Here is a 23,370-nt window from a genome sequence, read left to right as displayed (position 1 = left end):
TTTTTAAAGAAGTTCTTTCAAGCTAATCATATTTAGCTATGCACAGGATAGATGCTGTTTTTTATCTTATGACATCGGACATTTATGGCAAAAACGAGTCCCGCCATTGCCCAAAGTGATGTAAAGTGTGTATGGGGCCATCACACGAGCAGACAATCACTTGACCAAGGATCATTTGTCAATGATCGATAGGTGTAGATCCATCTCACCAGCTACAACATTACCTGTCATGGTACCTTTCTGATTTTCTCCTTTTGATTTATTAAAATACCTTCTATGATCAGACAGATGAACCTTTTCTAGCACTTACAGAGACAATACGGCAATCACAGAGTTTGATAGGAACGTCACAGGGATTTGCATGTGCTACATCGATATGCAAAACAAGAAGCTATCAGCTATTATTCGGTATTTGGTGACAAAATATCTCAGGAAAGTTCTGGACATGTTTTGCATGGAAGTGAAACATGTCCAAAACAGCAAATAAACAACTCGTCTCGCCAATGCAAAATATCATAACGAGACCCGAGACTGAAATGTACACCTTGTGTTTCAATGGAAAGTGTCTGATTTACATGTCATAGGCCTGGAAGTTAATATTTAAAACGTAAGTAAGTAGTCTGCTATCAAGATAGGCAAACGACTTGGGTCAGGTTCACAGGGGGACAAGGTTAAATCATTTTGTTTCCCCTATTAAATTGGATTTCTAACCATAAGATGCAATGGCAAATTCACAACAACAGCAGCATAGTATGAATGTACAGAAAAACTGCCTCCTATGTACAAGAATATAACTACTATAATACTGCTCCCTATGTACAAGAATACAAATTCTATAATACTGCTCCTATGTACAAGAATATAACTACTATAATACTGCCCCTATGTACAAGAATATAACTACTATAATACTGCTATATACAAGAATATAACTACTATAATACTGCTCCTATGTACAAGAATATAACTACTATAATACTGCTCCTATGTACAAGAATATAACTGCTATAATACTGCCCCTATGTACAAGAATATAACTACTATAATACTGCTCCTATGTACAAGAATATAACTACTATAATACTGCCCCTATGTACAAGAATATAACTACTATAATACTGCCCCTATGTACAAGAATATAACTACTATAATACTGCTCCTATGTACAGGAATATAACTACTATAATACTGCCCTCTATCTACAAGAATATAACTACTATAATACTGCCCCTATGTACAAGAATATAACTACTATAATACTGCTCCTATGTGCAAGAATATAACTACTATAATACTGCCCCTATGTACAAGAATATAACTACTATAATACTGCCTATATGTACAAGAATATAACTACTATAATACTGCTCCTATGTACAGGAATATAACTACTATAATACTGCCCTCTATCTACAAGAATATAACTACTATAATACTGCCCCTATGTACAAGAATATAACTACTATAATACTGCTCCTATGTACTAGAATATAACTACTATAATACTGCCCCTATGTACAAGAATATAACTACTATAATACTGCTCCTATGTACAAGAATATAACTACTATAATACTGCTCCTATATACAAGAATATAACTACTATAATACTGCCCCATGTACAAGAATATAACTACTATAATACTGCCCCTATGTACAAGAATATAACTACTATAATACTGCCCCTATGTACAAGAATATAACTACTATAATACAGCTCCTATGCACAGGAATATAACTACTATAATACTGCCCTCTATCTACAAGAATATACCTACTATAATACTGCTCCTATGTACAAGAATATAACTACTATAATACTGCTCCTATGTACAAGAATATAACTACTATAATACTGCCACTATGTACAAGAATATAACTACTATAATACTGCTCCTATGTACAAGAATATAACTACTATAATACTGCTCCTATGTACAAGAATATAACTACTATAATACTGCTCCTATATACAAGAATATAACTACTATAATACTGCCCCATGTACAAGAATATACCTACTATAATACTGCTCCTATGTACAAGAATATAACTACTATAATACTGCTCCTATGTACAAGAATATAACTACTATAATACTGCCCCTATGTACAAGAATATACCTACTATAATACTGCTCCTATGTACAAGAATATAACTACTATAATACTGCTCCTATGTACAAGAATATAACTACTATAATACTGCCCCTATGTACAAGAATATAACTACTATAATACTGCTCTTATGTACAAGAATATAACTACTATAATACTGCTCCTATATACAAGAATATAACTACTATAATACTGCCCCTATGTACAAGAATATAACTACTATAATACTGCTCCTATGTACAAGAATATAACTACTATAATACTGCTCCTATATACAAGAATATAACTACTATAATACTGCTCTTATGTACAAGAATATAACTACTATAATACTGCTCCTATGTACAAGACTATAACTACTATAATACTGCTCCTATGTACAAGACTATAAGTACTATAATACTGCCCCTATGTACAAGAATATAACTACTATAATACTGCTCCTATATACAAGAATATAACTACTATAATACTGCCCCATGTACAAGAATATAACTACTATAATACTGCTCCTATGTACAAGAACATAACTACTATAATACTGCTCCTATGTACAAGAATATAACTACTATAATACTGCTCTTATGTACAAGAATATGACTACTATAATACTGCTCCTATATACAAGAATATAACTACTATAATACTGCCCCTATGTACAGGAATATAACTACTATAATACTGCTACTATGTATAAGAATATAACTACTATAATACTGCTCCTATATACAAGAAAATAACTACTATAATACTGCTCTTATGTACAAGAATATAACTACTATAATACTGCTCCTATGTACAAGAATATAACTACTATAATACTGCTCCTATGTACAAGACTATAACTACTATAATACTGCTCCTATGTACAAGAATATAACTACTATAATACTGCTCATATATACAAGAATATAACTACTATAATACTGCCCCTATGTACAAGAATATAACTACTATAATACTACTCCTATGTACAAGAATATAACTACTATAATACTGCTCCTATGTACAAGAATATAACTACTATAATACTGCTCCTATGTACAAGAATATAACTACTATAATACTGGCCCTATGAACAAGAATATAACTACTATAATACTGCCCCTATGTACAAGAATATAACTACTATAATACTGCCCCTACGTACAAGAATATAACTACTATAATACTGCCCCTATGTACAAGAATATAACTACTATAATACTACTCCTATGTACAAGAATATAACTACTATAATACTGCTCCTATGTACAAGAATATAACTACTATAATACTGCTCCTATGTACAAGAATATAACTACTATAATACTGGCCCTATGTACAAGAATATAACTACTATAATACTGCCCCTATGTACAAGAATATAACTACTATAATACTGCTCCTATGTACAAGACTATAACTACTATAATACTGTCCCTATGTACAAGAATATAACTACTATAATACTGCTCATATATACAAGAATATAACTACTATAATACTGCCCCTATGTACAAGAATATAACTACTATAATACTGCTCCTATGTACAAGAATATAACTACTATAATACTGCTCCTATGTACAGTAATATAACTACTATAATACTGCCCCTATGTACAAGAATATAACTACTATAATACTACTCCTATGTACAAGAATATAACTACTATAATACTGCTCCTATGTACAAGAATATAACTACTATAATACTGCTCCTATGTACAAGAATATAACTACAATAATACTGCTCCCTATGTACAAGAATATAACTACTATAATACTGCTCCCTATGTACAAGAATATAACTACTATAATACTGCCCCTATGTACAAGAATATAACTACAATAATACTGCTCCTATGTACAAGAATATAACTACTATAATACTGCTCCTATGTACAAGAATATAACTACTATAATACTGCTCCCTATGTACAAGAATATAACTACTATAATACTGCTCCCTATGTACAAGAATATAACTACTATAATACTGCTCATATGTACAAGAATATAACTATTATAATACTTCCCCTATGTACAAGAATATAACTACTATAATACTGCTCCCATGTACAAGAATATATCTACTATAATACTGCTCATTATGTACAAGAATATAACTACTATAATACTGCTCCCTATGTACAAGAATATAACTACTATAATACTGCTCCCTATGTACAAGAATATAACTACTATAATACTGCTCATATGTACAAGAATATAACTATTATAATACTTCCCCTATGTACAAGAATATAACTACTATAATACTGCTCCTATGTACAAGAATATAACTACTATAATACTGCTCCTATATACAAGAAAATAACTACTATAATACTGCCCCTATGTACAAGAATATAACTACTATAATACTGCTCCTATGTACAAGAATATAACTACTATAATACTGCCCCTATGTACAAGAATATAACTACTATAATACTACTCCTATGTACAAGAATATAACTACTATAATACTGCTCCTATGTACAAGAATATAACTACTATAATACTGCTCCTATGTACAAGAATATAACTACTATAATACTGGCCCTATGTACAAGAGTATAACTACTATAATACTGCTACTATGTATAAGAATATAACTACTATAATACTGCTCCTATATACAAGAAAATAACTACTATAATACTGCTCTTATGTACAAGAATATAACTACTATAATACTGCTCCTATGTACAAGAATATAACTACTATAATACTGCTCCTATGTACAAGACTATAACTACTGTAATACTGCTCCTATGTACAAGAATATAACTACTATAATACTGCTCATATATACAAGAATATAACTACTATAATACTGCCCCTATGTACAAGAATATAACTACTATAATACTACTCCTATGTACAAGAATATAACTACTATAATACTGCTCCTATGTACAAGAATATAACTACTATAATACTGCTCCTATGTACAAGAATATAACTACTATAATACTGGCCCTATGAACAAGAATATAACTACTATAATACTGCCCCTATGTACAAGAATATAACTACTATAATACTGCCCCTACGTACAAGAATATAACTACTATAATACTGCCCCTATGTACAAGAATATAACTACTATAATACTACTCCTATGTACAAGAATATAACTACTATAATACTGCTCCTATGTACAAGAATATAACTACTATAATACTGCTCCTATGTACAAGAATATAACTACTATAATACTGGCCCTATGTACAAGAATATAACTACTATAATACTGCCCCTATGTACAAGAATATAACTACTATAATACTGCTCCTATGTACAAGACTATAACTACTATAATACTGTCCCTATGTACAAGAATATAACTACTATAATACTGCTCATATATACAAGAATATAACTACTATAATACTGCCCCTATGTACAAGAATATAACTACTATAATACTGCTCCTATGTACAAGAATATAACTACTATAATACTGCTCCTATGTACAGTAATATAACTACTATAATACTGCCCCTATGTACAAGAATATAACTACTATAATACTACTCCTATGTACAAGAATATAACTACTATAATACTGCTCCTATGTACAAGAATATAACTACTATAATACTGCTCCTATGTACAAGAATATAACTACAATAATACTGCTCCCTATGTACAAGAATATAACTACTATAATACTGCTCCCTATGTACAAGAATATAACTACTATAATACTGCCCCTATGTACAAGAATATAACTACAATAATACTGCTCCTATGTACAAGAATATAACTACTATAATACTGCTCCTATGTACAAGAATATAACTACTATAATACTGCTCCCTATGTACAAGAATATAACTACTATAATACTGCTCCCTATGTACAAGAATATAACTACTATAATACTGCTCATATGTACAAGAATATAACTATTATAATACTTCCCCTATGTACAAGAATATAACTACTATAATACTGCTCCCATGTACAAGAATATATCTACTATAATACTGCTCATTATGTACAAGAATATAACTACTATAATACTGCTCCCTATGTACAAGAATATAACTACTATAATACTGCTCCCTATGTACAAGAATATAACTACTATAATACTGCTCATATGTACAAGAATATAACTATTATAATACTTCCCCTATGTACAAGAATATAACTACTATAATACTGCTCCTATGTACAAGAATATAACTACTATAATACTGCTCCTATATACAAGAAAATAACTACTATAATACTGCCCCTATGTACAAGAATATAACTACTATAATACTGCTCCTATGTACAAGAATATAACTACTATAATACTGCCCCTATGTACAAGAATATAACTACTATAATACTACTCCTATGTACAAGAATATAACTACTATAATACTGCTCCTATGTACAAGAATATAACTACTATAATACTGCTCCTATGTACAAGAATATAACTACTATAATACTGGCCCTATGTACAAGAGTATAACTACTATAATACTGCCCCTATGTACAAGAATATAACTACTATAATACTGCCCCTACATACAAGAATCTAACTACTATAATACTGCTCCTATGTACAAGAATATAACTACTATAATACTGCCCCTATGTACAAGAATATAACTACTATAATACTGCTCCTATGTACAAGAAAATAACTACTATAATACTGCTCCTATGTACAAGAATATAACTACTATAATACTGCACCTATGTGCAGGAATATAACTACTATAATACTGCCCCTATGTACAAGAATATAACTACTATAATGCTGCTCCTATGTGCAGGAATATAACTACTATAATACTGCCCCTATGTACAAGAATATAACTACTATAATGCTGCTCCTATGTACAAGAATATAACTACTATAATACTGCACCTATGTACAAGAATATAACTACTATAACACTGCACCTATGTACAAGAATATAACTACTATAATACTGCTCCCTATGTACAAGAATATACCTACTATAATACTGCCCCTATGTAAGGGAATATAACTACTATAATACTGGCTCTATGTACAAGAATATAACTACTATAATATTGCTCCTATGTACAAGAATATAACTACTATAATACTGCACCTATGTACAAGAATATAACTACTATAATACTGCTCCTATGTACAAGGTACAAGAATATAACTACTATAATACTGCTCCTATGTACAAGAATATAACTACTATAATACTGCCCCTATGTACAGGAATATAACTACTATAATACTGCTCCCTATATACAAGAATATAACTACTATAATGCTGCTCCTATGTACAAGAATATAACTACTATAATACTGCCCCTATGTACAGGAATATAACTACTATAATACTGCTCCCTATATACAAGAATATAACTACTATAATACTGCCCCTATGTACAAGAATATAACTACTATAATACTGCTCCTATGTACAAGAATATAACTACTATAATACTGCCCCTATGTACAAGAATATAACTACTATAATATTACTCCTATGTACAAGAATATAACTACTATAATTCTGCACCTATGTACAAGAATATAACTACTATAATACTGTCCCTATGTACAAGAATATAACTACTATAATGCTGCTCCTATGTACAAGAATATAACTACTATAATACTGCCCCTATGTACAAGAATATAACTACTATAATACTGCACCTATGTACAAGAATAAAACTACTATAATGCTGCTCCTATGTACAAGAATATAACTACTATAATACTGCCCCCTATGTACAAGAATATAACTACTATAATACTGCACCTATGTACAGGAATATAACTACTATAATACTGCCCCCTATGTACAAGAATCTAACTACTATAATACTGCTCCTATGTACAAGAATATAACTACTATAATACTGCCCCTATGTACAAGAATATAACTACTATAATACTGCTCCTATGTACAAGAAAATAACTACTATAATACTGCTCCTATGTACAAGAATATAACTACTATAATACTGCACCTATGTGCAGGAATATAACTACTATAATACTGCCCCTATGTACAAGAATATAACTACTATAATGCTGCTCCTATGTGCAGGAATATAACTACTATAATACTGCCCCTATGTACAAGAATATAACTACTATAATGCTGCTCCTATGTACAAGAATATAACTACTATAATACTGCCCCTATGTACAAGAATATAACTACTATAATATTACTCCTATGTACAAGAATATAACTACTATAATTCTGCACCTATGTACAAGAATATAACTACTATAATACTGTCCCCATGTACAAGAATATAACTACTATAATGCTGCTCCTATGTACAAGAATATAACTACTATAATACTGCTCCTATGTACAAGAATATAACTACTATAATACTGCTCCTATGTACAAGAATATAACTACTATAATACTGCTCCTATGTACAAGAATATAACTACTATAATACTGCTCCTATGTACAAGAATATAACTACTATAATACTGCTCCTATGTACAAGAATATAACTACTATAATACTGCTCCTATGTACAAGAATATAACTACTATAATACTGCTCCTATGTACAAGAAAATAACTACTATATTACTGCTCCGATGTACAAGAATATAACTACTATAATACTGCACCTATGTGCAGGAATATAACTACTATAATACTGCCCCTATGTACAAGAATATAACTACTATAATGATGCTCCTATGTGCAGGAATATAACTACTATAATACTGCTCCTATGTACAAGAATATAACTACTATAATACTGCACCTATGTACAAGAATATAACTACTATAATACTGTCCCTATGTACAGGAATATAACTACTATAATACTGCTCCCTATATACAAGAATATAACTACTATAATACTGCCCCTATGTACAAGAATATAACTACTATAATGCTGCTCCTATGTACAAGAATATAACTACTATAATACTGCTCCTATGTACAAGAATATAACTACTATAATACTGCTCCTATGTACAAGAATATAACTACTATAATACTGCTCCCTATGTACAAGAATATAACTACTATAATACTGACCCTATGTACAGGAATATAACTACTGTAATACTGCTCCCTATATACAAGAATATAACTACTATAATGCGGCTCCTATGTACAAGAATATAACTACTATAATACTGCCCCTATGTACAGGAATATAACTACTATAATACTGCTCCCTATATACAAGAATATAACTACTATAATACTGCCCCTATGTACAAGAATATAACTACTATAATACTGCTCCTATGTACAAGAATATAACTACTATAATACTGCACCTATGTACAAGAATATAACTACTATAATACTGCCCCTATGTACAAGAATATAACTACTATAATATTGCTCCTATGTACAAGAATATAACTACTATAATACTGCACCTATGTACAAGAATATAACTACTATAATACTGTCCCTATGTACAAGAATATAACTACTATAATGCTGCTCCTATGTACAAGAATATAACTACTATAATACTGCTCCTATGTACAAGAGTATAACTACTATAATACTGTCCCTATGTACAAGAATATAACTACTATAATGCTGCTCCTATGTACAAGAATATAACTACTATAATACTGCTCCTATGTACAAGAGTATAACTACTATAATACTGTCCCTATGTACAAGAATATAACTACTATAATACTGCCCCCTATGTACAAGAATATAACTACTATAATACTGCCCCTATATACAATAATATAACTACTATAATACTTCTCCTATGTACAAGAATATAACTACTATAATACTGCTCCTATGTACAAGAATATAACTACTATAATACTTCTCCTATGTACAAGAATATAATTACTATAATACTGCCCCCTATGTACAAGAATATAACTACTATAATACTGCTCCTATGTACAAGAATATAACTACTATAATACTGCTCCTATGTACAAGAATATAACTACTATAATACTGCTCCTATGTACAAGAAAATAACTACTATATTACTGCTCCGATGTACAAGAATATAACTACTATAATACTGCACCTATGTGCAGGAATATAACTACTATAATACTGCCCCTATGTACAAGAATATAACTACTATAATGATGCTCCTATGTGCAGGAATATAACTACTATAATACTGCTCCTATGTACAAGAATATAACTACTATAATACTGCACCTATGTACAAGAATATAACTACTATAATACTGTCCCTATGTACAGGAATATAACTACTATAATACTGCTCCCTATATACAAGAATATAACTACTATAATACTGCCCCTATGTACAAGAATATAACTACTATAATGCTGCTCCTATGTACAAGAATATAACTACTATAATACTGCTCCTATGTACAAGAATATAACTACTATAATACTGCTCCTATGTACAAGAATATAACTACTATAATACTGCTCCCTATGTACAAGAATATAACTACTATAATACTGACCCTATGTACAGGAATATAACTACTGTAATACTGCTCCCTATATACAAGAATATAACTACTATAATGCGGCTCCTATGTACAAGAATATAACTACTATAATACTGCCCCTATGTACAGGAATATAACTACTATAATACTGCTCCCTATATACAAGAATATAACTACTATAATACTGCCCCTATGTACAAGAATATAACTACTATAATACTGCTCCTATGTACAAGAATATAACTACTATAATACTGCACCTATGTACAAGAATATAACTACTATAATACTGCCCCTATGTACAAGAATATAACTACTATAATATTGCTCCTATGTACAAGAATATAACTACTATAATACTGCACCTATGTACAAGAATATAACTACTATAATACTGTCCCTATGTACAAGAATATAACTACTATAATGCTGCTCCTATGTACAAGAATATAACTACTATAATACTGCTCCTATGTACAAGAGTATAACTACTATAATACTGTCCCTATGTACAAGAATATAACTACTATAATGCTGCTCCTATGTACAAGAATATAACTACTATAATACTGCTCCTATGTACAAGAGTATAACTACTATAATACTGTCCCTATGTACAAGAATATAACTACTATAATACTGCCCCCTATGTACAAGAATATAACTACTATAATACTGCCCCTATATACAATAATATAACTACTATAATACTTCTCCTATGTACAAGAATATAACTACTATAATACTGCTCCTATGTACAAGAATATAACTACTATAATACTTCTCCTATGTACAAGAATATAATTACTATAATACTGCCCCCTATGTACAAGAATATAACTACTATAATACTGCTCCTATGTACAAGAATATAACTACTATAATACTGCTCCTATGTACAAGAATATAACTACTATAATACTGCTCCTATGTACAAGAATATAATTACTATAATACTGCCCCTATGTACAAGAATATAACTACTATAATACTGCTCCTATGTACAAGAATATAACTACTATAATACTGCCCCTATGTACAAGAATATAACTACTATAATGCTGCTCCTATGTACAAGAATATAACTACTATAATACTGCTCCTATGTACAAGAATATAACTACTATAATACTTCTCCTATGTACAAGAATATAATTACTATAATACTGCCCCCTATGTACAAGAATATAACTACTATAATACTGCTCCTATGTACAAGAATATAACTACTATAATACTGCTCCTATGTACAAGAATATAACTACTATAATACTGCTCCTATGTACAAGAATATAATTACTATAATACTGCCCCTATGTACAAGAATATAACTACTATAATACTGCTCCTATGTACAAGAATATAACTACTATAATACTGCCCCTATGTACAAGAATATAACTACTATAATGCTGCTCCCTATATACAAGAATATAACTACTATAATACTGCCCCTATGTACAAGAATATAACTACTATAATACTGCTCCTATGTACAAGAATATAACTACTATAATACTGCACCTATGTACAAGAATATAACTGCTATAATACTGCCCCTATGTACAAGAATATAACTACTATAATATTGCTCCTATGTACAAGAATATAACTACTATAATACTGCACCTATGTACAAGAATATAACTACTATAATACTGTCCCTATGTACAAGAATATAACTACTATAATGCTGCTCCTATGTACAAGAATATAACTACTATAATACTGCTCCTATGTACAACAGTATAACTACTATAATACTGTCCCTATGTACAAGAATATAACTACTATAATGCTGCTCCTATGTACAAGAATATAACTACTATAATACTGCTCCTATGTACAAGAGTATAACTACTACAATACTGTCCCTATGTACAAGAATATAACTACTATAATACTGCTCCTATGTACAAGAATATAACTACTATAATACTGCACCTATGTACAAGAATATAACTACTATAATACTGCCCCTATGTACAAGAATATAACTACTATAATATTGCTCCTATGTACAAGAATATAACTACTATAATACTGCACCTATGTACAAGAATATAACTACTATAATACTGTCCCTATGTACAAGAATATAACTACTATAATGCTGCTCCTATGTACAAGAATATAACTACTATAATACTGCTCCTATGTACAACAGTATAACTACTATAATACTGTCCCTATGTACAAGAATATAACTACTATAATACTGCCCCCTATGTACAGAATATAACTACTATAATACTGCTCCTATGTACAAGAATATAACTACTATAATACTGCTCCTATGTACAAGAATATAACTACTATAATACTGCCTCCTATGTACAAGAATATAACTACTATAATACTGCTCCTATGTACAAGAATATAACTACTATAATACTGCTCCTATGTACAAGAATATAATTACTATAATACTGCCCCCTATGTACAAGAATATAACTACTATAATACTGCTCCTATGTACAAGAATATAACTACTATAATACTGCTCCCTATATACAAGAATATAACTACTATAATACTGCCTCCTATGTACAGGAATATAACTACTATAATACTGCTCCTATGTACAAGAATATATCTACTATAATACTGCTTCCTATGTACAAGAATATAACTACTATAATACTGCTCCTATGTACAAGAATATAACTACTATAATACTGCCCCTATGTACAGGAATATAACTACTATAATACTGCTCCCTATATACAAGAATATAACTACTATAATACTGCCTCCTATGTACAGGAATATAACTACTATAATACTGCTCCTATGTACAAGAATATAACTACTATAATACTGCTCCTATGTACAAGAATATAACTGCTATAATACACTGTGTGCAGAATTATTAGGCAAGTTGTATTTTAGAGGATTATTTTTATTATTGATCAACAACTATGTTCTCAATCAACCCAAAAGACTCAAATATCAAAGCTTAATATTTTTGGAAGTTGGAGTGGGGTTTTTTTTAGATTTGGCCATCTTAGGAGGATATCTGTTTGTGCAGGTAACTATTACTGTGCAGAATTATTAGGCAACTTAATAAAAACCAAATATATTCCCATCTCACTTGTTTATTTTCACCAGGTAAACCAATATCACTGCACAAAATTTAGAAATAAACATTTCTGGCATGCAAAAACTAAACCAAAAAAAATTAGTGGCCAATATAGCCACCTTTCTTTATGATGACACTCGGCAGCCTCCATCCATAGATTCTGTCAGTTGCTTGATCTGTTTACGATGAACATTGCGTGCAGCAGCCACCACAGCCTCCAGACACTGCTCCGAGAGGTGGACTGTTTTCCCTCCCTGTAGATCTCACATTTTATGAGGGACCACATGTTCTCTATGGGGTTCAGATCAGGTGAACAAGGGGGCCATATTATTATTTTTTCTTCTTTGAGACCTTTACTGGCCAGCCACGCTGTGGAGTAGTTGGAGGCATGTGATGGAGCATTGTCCTGCATGAAAATCATGTTTTTCCTGAACGATACCGACTTCTTCCTGTACCACTGCTTGAAGAAGTTGTCTTCCAGAAACTGGCAGTAGGTCTGGGAGTTGAGCTTCACTCCATCCTCAACCTGAAAAGGTCCCACAAGTTCATCTTTGATGATCCCAGCCCATACCAGTCCCCCACCTCCACCTTGCTGGCGTCTGAGTCGGAGTGGAGCTCTCTGCCCTTTACTGATCCAGCCTCCGGCCCGTCCATCTGGCCCATCAAGAGTCTCTCTCATTTCATTAGTCCATAAACCTTTGAAAAGTCAGTCTTAAGATATTTCTTGGCCCAGTCTTGGTTATTCCACAAAATATTGATTCCTGAACTCCTCCTGAGTTATAACATTAGTATTGTTGTTTCTTAATGATTATGAACTTGTTTTCTTGCATTATTTGAGGTCTACATGTAATGCATTTTTTTGTTATTTTGACCATTTCTCATTTTCAGAAAATAAATAAAAAATGTATTTCTTGGAACTTCAGAGACATGTTGTCCGTAGTTTATAGAATAAAAGAACAATTTACATTTTACTCAAAAATATAAAGAGAAAAATCAGACAAACTGAACATTTTGCAGCGGTCTCTTCATTTTTCCCAGAGCTGCATACTGTGTCGGTAAATGCTTTGTTCACAATACAGATATGTTAGTAGTAGAAGTTTCTTGCAATAATTAGAATGTTTTCATTACATTTTTCTACATTTCAATTAACACGCCGTCTATTTTTCAGTAATACTCACTTTACACTTTGTCACACAAGTTTAACAGATTAAATGGCTTTTTCCTCTTTGCTTTCAGATAAATAATAAAAGAAAAAAAAACGTTTTATTGATTTTAGATTAATTTACATTCCAGTTCTTAAAGTTGTTTCACATCAGCTCCCTGCTGCTTTTACACATTTCTCCCCCTCGGATCAGACCCGGGCCTGTTACAGTGATTATACCCTGATTATTTATTCTCTAATTAGAGAGTACGGCGCGTTCAGTTTAAATTAAATGAGAGAAATATATTAAGAATGATCGCGTCTTATTCGTCAATATTATACAACTACACTTTTTTTCTATTATTTTTAGAGTTTTTAAATACGATATTCAGACGAGTGCATTTTCGGTCAGTGGGCCCAACAGACCACACATGGACAATAACTAACAAATTCATGTCAGAGGTTAGTGAGCATTAGTGACTTTCCTCACCCATCATGGTACTGTGCACTAGTCTTGTCTGTTATTTGGTTATGTGGACAATACGGTACAGAGACTTGTGGGATTCCAGCTCTCAAGTCTCTTTGTAGAGCAAGTTTAAAAGCAGCAGCAGAATGGAGGACATTATACATTAGTACTGAGCAGTGTAGCTGTGAATCCAGCTATGAGATGAAATAAAAGATGCAACATAGTCTACACCCATCATGGCACTATGCACTAGTCTCATCTGTTATGTGGTTACAGTACAGAGACTTGTGGAATTCCTGCTCTCAAGTTTCTTTGTAGAGCAAGTTTAAAAGCAGCAGCAGAATGGAGGACATTATACAGCAGTACTGAGCAGTGTAGCTGTGAATCCAGCCATAGATGAAATAAAAGATGCAAAATAGTTCACACCCATTATGGCACTATGCACTAATCTCATTTGTTATGTGGTTACAGTACAGAGACTTGTGGGATTCCTGCTCTCCTGTCTCTTTGCAGTGCAAGTTTAAAAGTAGCAGCAGCAGCACCAGCATGGAGGACATTATACAGCAATACTGAGCAGTGTAGCTGTGAATCCAGCTATGAGATTAAATAAAAGATGCAACATAGTCTCCATGTGTCTCTGTGCTTTTATTTCTGTCACTCACTTTGCTCTCACTCCTCCCTGCTTCGCTACGGACTTTAATAGAGATCTGTAATCCGATTCCTCAGTGAGCTGTCAGTCCATCTTGTCTTGAGCAGGACAGATTTTAGCAGTTTTTCAAAGTGAATGATCAGGAAGTAGGGAGAGGAGATGTGGTTTATAAGTGGAGAAAGAAGCAGATTTCTCTGATATTATATATTACAAAGTATCTTACATTCTCTTGTACTAGTGATTTATGCAAAGTTTGCTAAGTTGACTCTTTAGTCAAGAGCTTACTGCTCAAAGTTCATGGGCTTAAGTGATTCTCCTGGGATAATAATTGTTACCAATCATCTTGATACTGGTGAAGTTCAGGACAGCGATTGACGAGACCTCGAAAGCTTAAGATGTCCAGTCCAGGATTCTGTAGTTTCAATTACAAAAGCAACATTGCATCCTCCAAGACTGATTAATATTTATGTTGTTTTCCAAAACACTAGAAGATTTTTTATATTTTAATATAAAAAGATAAAAGCCCAGATTAGTAACTTGCGTTGTTTTTTTTTTGGCTATTCTTTTTTGTCTTGTATTCTTTGTCAACTTTCTTTTTTGCACCAAATTCTTTAAAATTGTGCAAGCGAGTTGATGAGTTTTGCAAACAATAAAAGTTGATATTTTTTACCTTTTCAAAATAAATGTCGCTAAGATTTATGCAAGAATTTCTGATGATAAAAATACCTTAAGGGAGGGGAATGGACTGGAGCACATTTGTACAAAAATGCGACCACTTTAAATAAAAAAATAATGCAAATGACGCTTCTGCCGAAAAACATCTGGATAAAAATAATGGAGACTTTGTTTCCTGTTTTTAAGTTTATTTTATGGTAAAATAAACTAAATCAACTACAACTTGTCCTGCGAAAAGCAAGTCCTCGTGTGACTGTGGAAATGGAATAATTAAGGTTCTTGTAGGATGAGAAGACTGGAGATTTCCATGAAAAGAGGAACTTCTAGAACCAGATGGGACCATTCCTAGAACTTTAGGCTCACAATTTGGAGTTGGAGGATGGACACCACACGGTTGTTTTTCCACCAAATACAAATGAATAATAAGAATATAAGAAACTTTATAAAAAAAATTCCTGGACCTCTTACCTACTGTTGAACTTTTCGGGATGTTTTTCGCGCATCATATGAAATCTGTGAGCGATGGATGCATCCTGCAAGACACAAGAACATTGTTTTTTTTATTTTTATTGAGCTTTTTTGCTTCCCAGGTATACTCAAATGTATAGAGCATGGACATGATACAGGTGGAGAGTTTCCAGATGTGATGACTACTTTAGGTGTGACCTCATGTCTCCCGTCTTCCTAGACTCTTGTTGGGTGGAGAAAAGGGAGTTGGACATAAGGGTTAAGTAAAGTCAAATGTTCTTGTTGTGCATGGACCTGCACATTTAGTCCAGGTGTAAACAGGAGAAGACAATGTGGACGTAAATCCAAGGATGGGATCATTGAGATACATTCCTATATCCTACTGCTGCACGATCCTCTTATGTTTTATGAATCGCGGCCAGACGGTGATGTATCTACCGGTGTCCAGCCTTACGCAACGCTCCCATCCCACCTTCCATTAAACCCTATAATTGCGATGGGACAACCATCGATACTATTGAGGTGGAAAGACTTTTTTACTCAAGACAAATAGCCTGAAAAATCTCCATCCAAAAGCATCAGCGTCAACTGCAACTAAAAATCCATAACGCTATTCCCTGCACGGTCGTATCTTCCTAGACAAAGGAAGTTTTTCATTCATACATTATTCGTTATTAATACTCTTGTCTCCGAAACAGGAAACATTTTGCGCTGGAGATTTGTGAGCAAATTACATAGATTATTAAGGACATCTACAATGTGGACTCGGCTTATCCACTGTACGGAGGCGATGACAACGTTGTTTTGACAATGAGTCTCGATGCGGATTGTGCCGTATTTCTCTAAAGTGCCACTTAGACTTACGGTGGAAGTGAACCGTAAAAAAACGATATACAAAATATACACATATGTATCAATAAGAATCATGAGCCTGAGAATAAATGTCATGGAGGAATATTACTGTGGGGCTGGAGTAATCTAAGGCTTTGTGTATCCGGCAGCGTCATGTGCATGGCTGTTACGGTAAATTCCGTGCTACATCACAACTGGCGCAGCTCTGCTGCATCAATGCCTCTGGTCCGTGCTACTCACTCCGACCTATGGCTTACAAATCCACCTGATCAGGTAGGCCCGTAACAGTAACCATCTTTACTTTCCTGCCCATACTTTATGAGTCTTTTCTTTGGTGTCTCCTACTGCCCAAACACCTATAATGTTTTGTGCACCACTGTGAGCTCCACAGATGTCTCCCCATTTCTGCTCCTCCTCCAATATCATACACAACATCTGCAGCTGCATCTCCCTCCTCCCCACTACCTCAATTTCTTTTCTGAGTTTCTGTACACTTAGGGCACCTATTCATTAAAACTGGCATTTTACACGGCAGTCTTAAGGAGGAATGTGCAGGAATAAGATGTGACAACCTGATTAAGATGCTTATTAGTGGCGTGCGCCTGTCCAGAAATGTTAGGCTGGAGTAACATTTCTAGGATAAGTGATGGCACAACTTTTAGTAAATTTATCGGCCAGGCTTCATCACACCCCATCCACACCCATGCTTTCCCCACTGACCAAAACTTTTTTGAAAACTCAAAAAGTCGAAACATCAAGTTGCACAAGAGTTTTGCAACTTTTCAAAGTGTTTTACACCAGAAATATGTCGAAAACGCTTTGACGAATCAGGGCCTTTGCATGTACAGGAAAAGAAGAGTAAAGAACAAATAGTATTTCCGATAATCCTAAGTTTCCATGCGCACTAGTACTTTTAGCGTCCGCTCGTCTTTTGCTGTACTTTGTCTTGGTCTGTCGGCTTCATTCAGCCTCTCTCTACTTTATTTTGTAAAAAAAAAAGAAAGAAAAAAAAACAGCGACCACGCTGCGAGAACTTTTGTCGCTACACAATTGTTACATTTATGACTAGTATAGTGAAAATGATGTCATGCCCTTCGAATGGGGACCAGCTGGTGTGGCGAGCCGCCTTTCAAAAGATAATGAAGTCCCACAGCTGCTGGTTCAATCAGCTGGAGTTTAGATCCATCGCTGAATATACGTTACCTACTAACTATCTGCTTCATAGAATCCATTATAATGAGTCCTAGTCTTTAAAATGAAGAAATGTAACAACAAGAGAAAGAAACATCTGCAGGATACTGTAAACGTTACATAAGGGAAGCAAAGAAAAAAATCTGTACAAGATGTAGAAGACGGAGCTTATAGGAACCTGTGACCTGTATACACGAGCCAGCGCAGAGCCTCCAGGAGCTTATAGGAACCTGTGACCTGTATACACGAGCCAGCGCAGAGCCTCCAGGAGCTTATAGGAACCTGTGACCTGTATACACGAGCCAGCGCAGAGCCTCCAGGAGCTTATAGGAACCTGTGACCTGTATACACGAGCCAGCGCAGAATCTCCAGGAGCTTATAGGAACCTGTTACCTGTATACACGAGCCAGCGCAGAGCCTCCAGGAGCTTATAGGAACCTGTGACCTGTATACACGAGCCAGCGCAGAACCTCCAGGAGCTTATAGGAACCTGTGACCTGTACACACGAGCCAGCGCAGAGCCTCCAGGAGCTTATAGGAACCTGTGACCTGTATACACGAGCCAGCGCAGAGCCTCCAGGAGCTTATAGGAACCTGTGACCTGTATACACGAGCCAGCGCAGAATCTCCAGGAGCTTATAGGAACCTGTGACCTGTATACACGAGCCAGCGCAGAACCTCCAGGAGCTTATAGGAACCTGTGACCTGTATACACGAGCCAGTGCAGAACCTTCAGGAGCTTATAGGAACCTGTGACCTGTATACAGGGCGGCAGCACGAGCCAGCGCAGAACCTTCAGGAGGACCAGCAACCATCACACGGCTTACATACTGAACTCAGATATTTCCTGCAGCCCATTGGCCCCCATTGTATAACATCCAGCCCCATTACCCCCGGTGTATAACATCTGGCCCCATTGCCCCTGATGTATAACATCCAGCCCCATTGCCCTGGTGTATAACACCCAACCCCATTGCCCCCGGTGTATAACATTTGGCCCCATTGCCCCTGATGTATAACATCCAGCCCCATTGCCGCTGGTGTAGAACATCTGGCCCCATTGCCCCCGGTGTATAACAACTGGCCCCATTGCCCCCCGGTGTATAACATCTGGCCCCATTGCCCCCATTGACCCCTGGTGTATAACATCCAGCCCCATTTCCCCTGATGTATAATATCCAGACCCATTGCCCCCAGTGTATAACATCTGGCCCCATTGCCCCCAGTGTATAACATCTGGCCCCATTGCCCCCGGTGTATAACATCTGACCCCATTGCACCCCATTGTATAACATCCAGCCCCATATATATACATATATATATATATTTTATAATATTTCTATTTCCCTCCCATGGCTGTAAACTCCCCAGGTCCGGGATGTGTTTCCTGAATCCACTACTCTGACTCTGGTAATTGGGACCACAGGGGAGCACTGCCTGTGTTGAGTCTCTAAATTTCAAGACCAAGAAGAACTGTGCGCCATCCTGGTAATGTGCCTCGTGCGCTCAACTGCAGAGTCCCACGTGACTTGTGACCACGGCCAAATCACTTCGTTAAAGACCCTCAAGGAGCAAAAGAAGAAAATGAACGATAACAATTGTCAATAAAAAAAACCTTAAAAGGGCAAAAAATGATCATAATGTTACAAAAATGGTCATAACAACATTCGCAATGGTCAAAAAAAATTATCACTTGTCAAGAAATAGTCAATGGCACAATAATCGACAATTGTCAAAATAGTCAAATAAATGGTGACAATGGTGGAATATATGGTGCTGCATTATGTGGATGCGACATCACTAGGGTTGAGCGAAACGGGTCGACCATTTTCAGAAGTCGCCGACTTTTGGCAAAGTCGGGTTTCATGAAACCCGACCCGACCCCTGTGTGGGGTCGGCCATGAGGTCGGCGATCTTCTGAATCTGGTATCGGAATTCCGATACCGAGTTCCGATATGTTTGCGATATCGCAACTCGGTATCGGAATCCACATTTAAGTGTAAAATAAAGAATTAAAATAAAAAATATTGATAATTCTCTCAGGCCCTAACTTCCTCATTCTAGGAATTTAGGCCATGAGAATTACGTCACGGCTTGTGATTGGTCGCTGAGCGGTCACGTGGGCCGCCGCGACCAATCACAAAGCCGTGACGTCATTTAAGGCCCTGAACGCGCTCATTCTTAAGAAGAAAGGCTGCCGGAAAGAAGCCGAGGGTGAGTATATTCCTATTAGGTATATACTCACCCTCGTACGTGCCCTGCTTCTTTCCGGCAGCCTTTCTTCTTAAGAATGAGCATGTTCAGGGCCTTAGATGACGTCACAGCTTTGTGATTGGTCGCGGAGGCCCACCTGACCTCTCAGCGACCAATCACAAGCCGTGACGTAATTCTCATGGCCTAAATTCCTAGAATGAGGAATTTAGGACCTGAGAGAATTACGTCACGGCTTGTGATTGGTCGCTGAGCGGTCACGTGGGCCGCCGCAATCAATCACAAAGCCGTGACGTCATCTAAGGCCCTGAACGCGCTCATTCTTAGGAACGGAAGATGCCGATTACTACCAGGGCTCGTCAGAGGGTGAGTATATCAATATTTTTTATTTTAATTATTTATTTTACACTTAAATATGGATCCCAGGGCCTGAAGGAGAGTTTCCTCTCCTTCAGACCCTGGGAACCATAGTATCCCATTGCACTGCATTGGGTTTCGCGTTTCGGCCGACCCCGACTTTTTTATAGGATCGGCCGATTTCACTCAACCCGACTTTTGAGAAAGTCGGGTTTCGTGAAACCCGACCCGATCCTATAAAAATAAAAGTCGCTCAACCCTAGACATCACCCGTCGGTTGAGCAGCTGTTTTTTTTTTCAGTTGCCATTACTTTTGCAGTAGGAAACCTCAAAGGATAAGGTCACTTTGGACTAAAAATATTTTTATTCAATTTGGTTTCCTTAAAAGTTTTGCACCATCAGGTATTTACGGGTTCTCAGTTTCCCAGCATGTTTTTGGTTGCAGAATGAGTTAACTGAGAATTAATTTGTCAGCTTGTTCAGAAAAAGGATTTATAACTCTTTTCTCTCTTTCATTCTAGACTTCTCGGTTGTGATTAAGTTTGATATGGTCATAAATCAGCTGAGAGCAGCTCAAAAAAGAAGGTCCACAGAACTAACTCACTGACAGATTCTCAGTAAATTCACTCTGCAGCCATCAATGTGTGTGGAAACTGAGAGTCTGTGAAAGTTAAAATAATTTTTAAACCAAAATGCACACATATCAGAAGAAATGAGAGGATCACAAAACTGGAAAGCTCGAAATTGCTCAGAAAATACATATGAGGAAAAGGAGAGAGAGAGAAGACCCCGCTGACCATAAGAGCTTACACTCTACAGGAGAGAGAGAGAGGACCCCACTGATCATAGGAGCTTACACTCTACAGGAGAGAGAGAGAGAGGACCTCACTGACCATAAGAACTTACACTCTACAGGAGAGAGAGGACCCCACTGACCATAAGAGCTTACACTCTACAGGAGAGAGAGGACCCCACTGACCATAAGAGCTTACACTCTACAGGAGAGAGAGGACCCCACTGATCATAAGAGCTTACACTCTACAGGAGAGAGAGGATCCCACTGACCAAAAGAGCTTACACTCTACAGGAGAGAGAGAGAGGACCCCACTGATCATAGGAGCTTACACTCTACAGGAGAGAGAGAGAGGACCCCGCTGATCATAGGAGCTTACACTCTACAGGAGAGAGAGGACCCCACTGACCACAAGAGCTTACACTCTACAGGAGAGAGAGAGGACCCCATTGACCACAAGAGCTTACACTCTACAGGAGAGAGAGAGGACCCCGCTGACCATAAGGGCTTACACTCTACAAGAGAGAGAGAGGACCCCACTGACCATAAGAGCTTACACTCTACAGGAGAGAGAGAGGACCCCACTGACCATAAGAGCTTACACTCTACAGGAGAGAGAGGACCCCACTGACTATAAGAGCTTACACTCTACAGGAGAGAGAGGACCCCACTGATCATAAGAGCTTACACTCTACAGGAGAGGGAGAGGACCCCACTGATCATAAGAGCTTACACTCTACAGGAGAGAGAGAACCTCACTGACCATAAGAGCTTACACTCTACAGGAGAGAGAGGACCCCACTGACCATAAGAGCTTACACTCTACAGGAGAGAGAGAGAGGACCCCACTGATCATAGGAGCTTACACTCTACAGGAGAGAGAGAGAGGACCCCACTGATCATAGGAGCTTACACTCTACAGGAGAGAGAGGACCCCACTGATCATAGGAGCTTACACTC

The 23,370-nt window shown here is 35.5% G+C and overlaps 1 protein-coding gene across 3 annotated transcripts in view; it reads right to left on the bottom strand.

The window, feature by feature from the left end:
• DGKB (diacylglycerol kinase beta) overlaps positions 1–23,370 on the bottom strand; it is a 655,304-nt gene that overhangs the window by 262,120 nt on the left and 369,814 nt on the right. For all 3 annotated transcript variants that reach the window (XM_077268080.1, XM_077268081.1, XM_077268082.1), the window contains exon 20: positions 17,007–17,071. In XM_077268080.1, coding sequence (XP_077124195.1) covers positions 17,007–17,071 — 65 coding nt within the window. The remainder of the gene's footprint in view (positions 1–17,006; positions 17,072–23,370) is intronic.

This window comes from Ranitomeya variabilis, chromosome 6 (genome assembly GCF_051348905.1).
Source record: "Ranitomeya variabilis isolate aRanVar5 chromosome 6, aRanVar5.hap1, whole genome shotgun sequence".
Classification (NCBI taxonomy): Eukaryota; Metazoa; Chordata; class Amphibia; order Anura; family Dendrobatidae; genus Ranitomeya; species Ranitomeya variabilis.
This window is presented reverse-complemented; position numbering and strand designations above follow the sequence as displayed.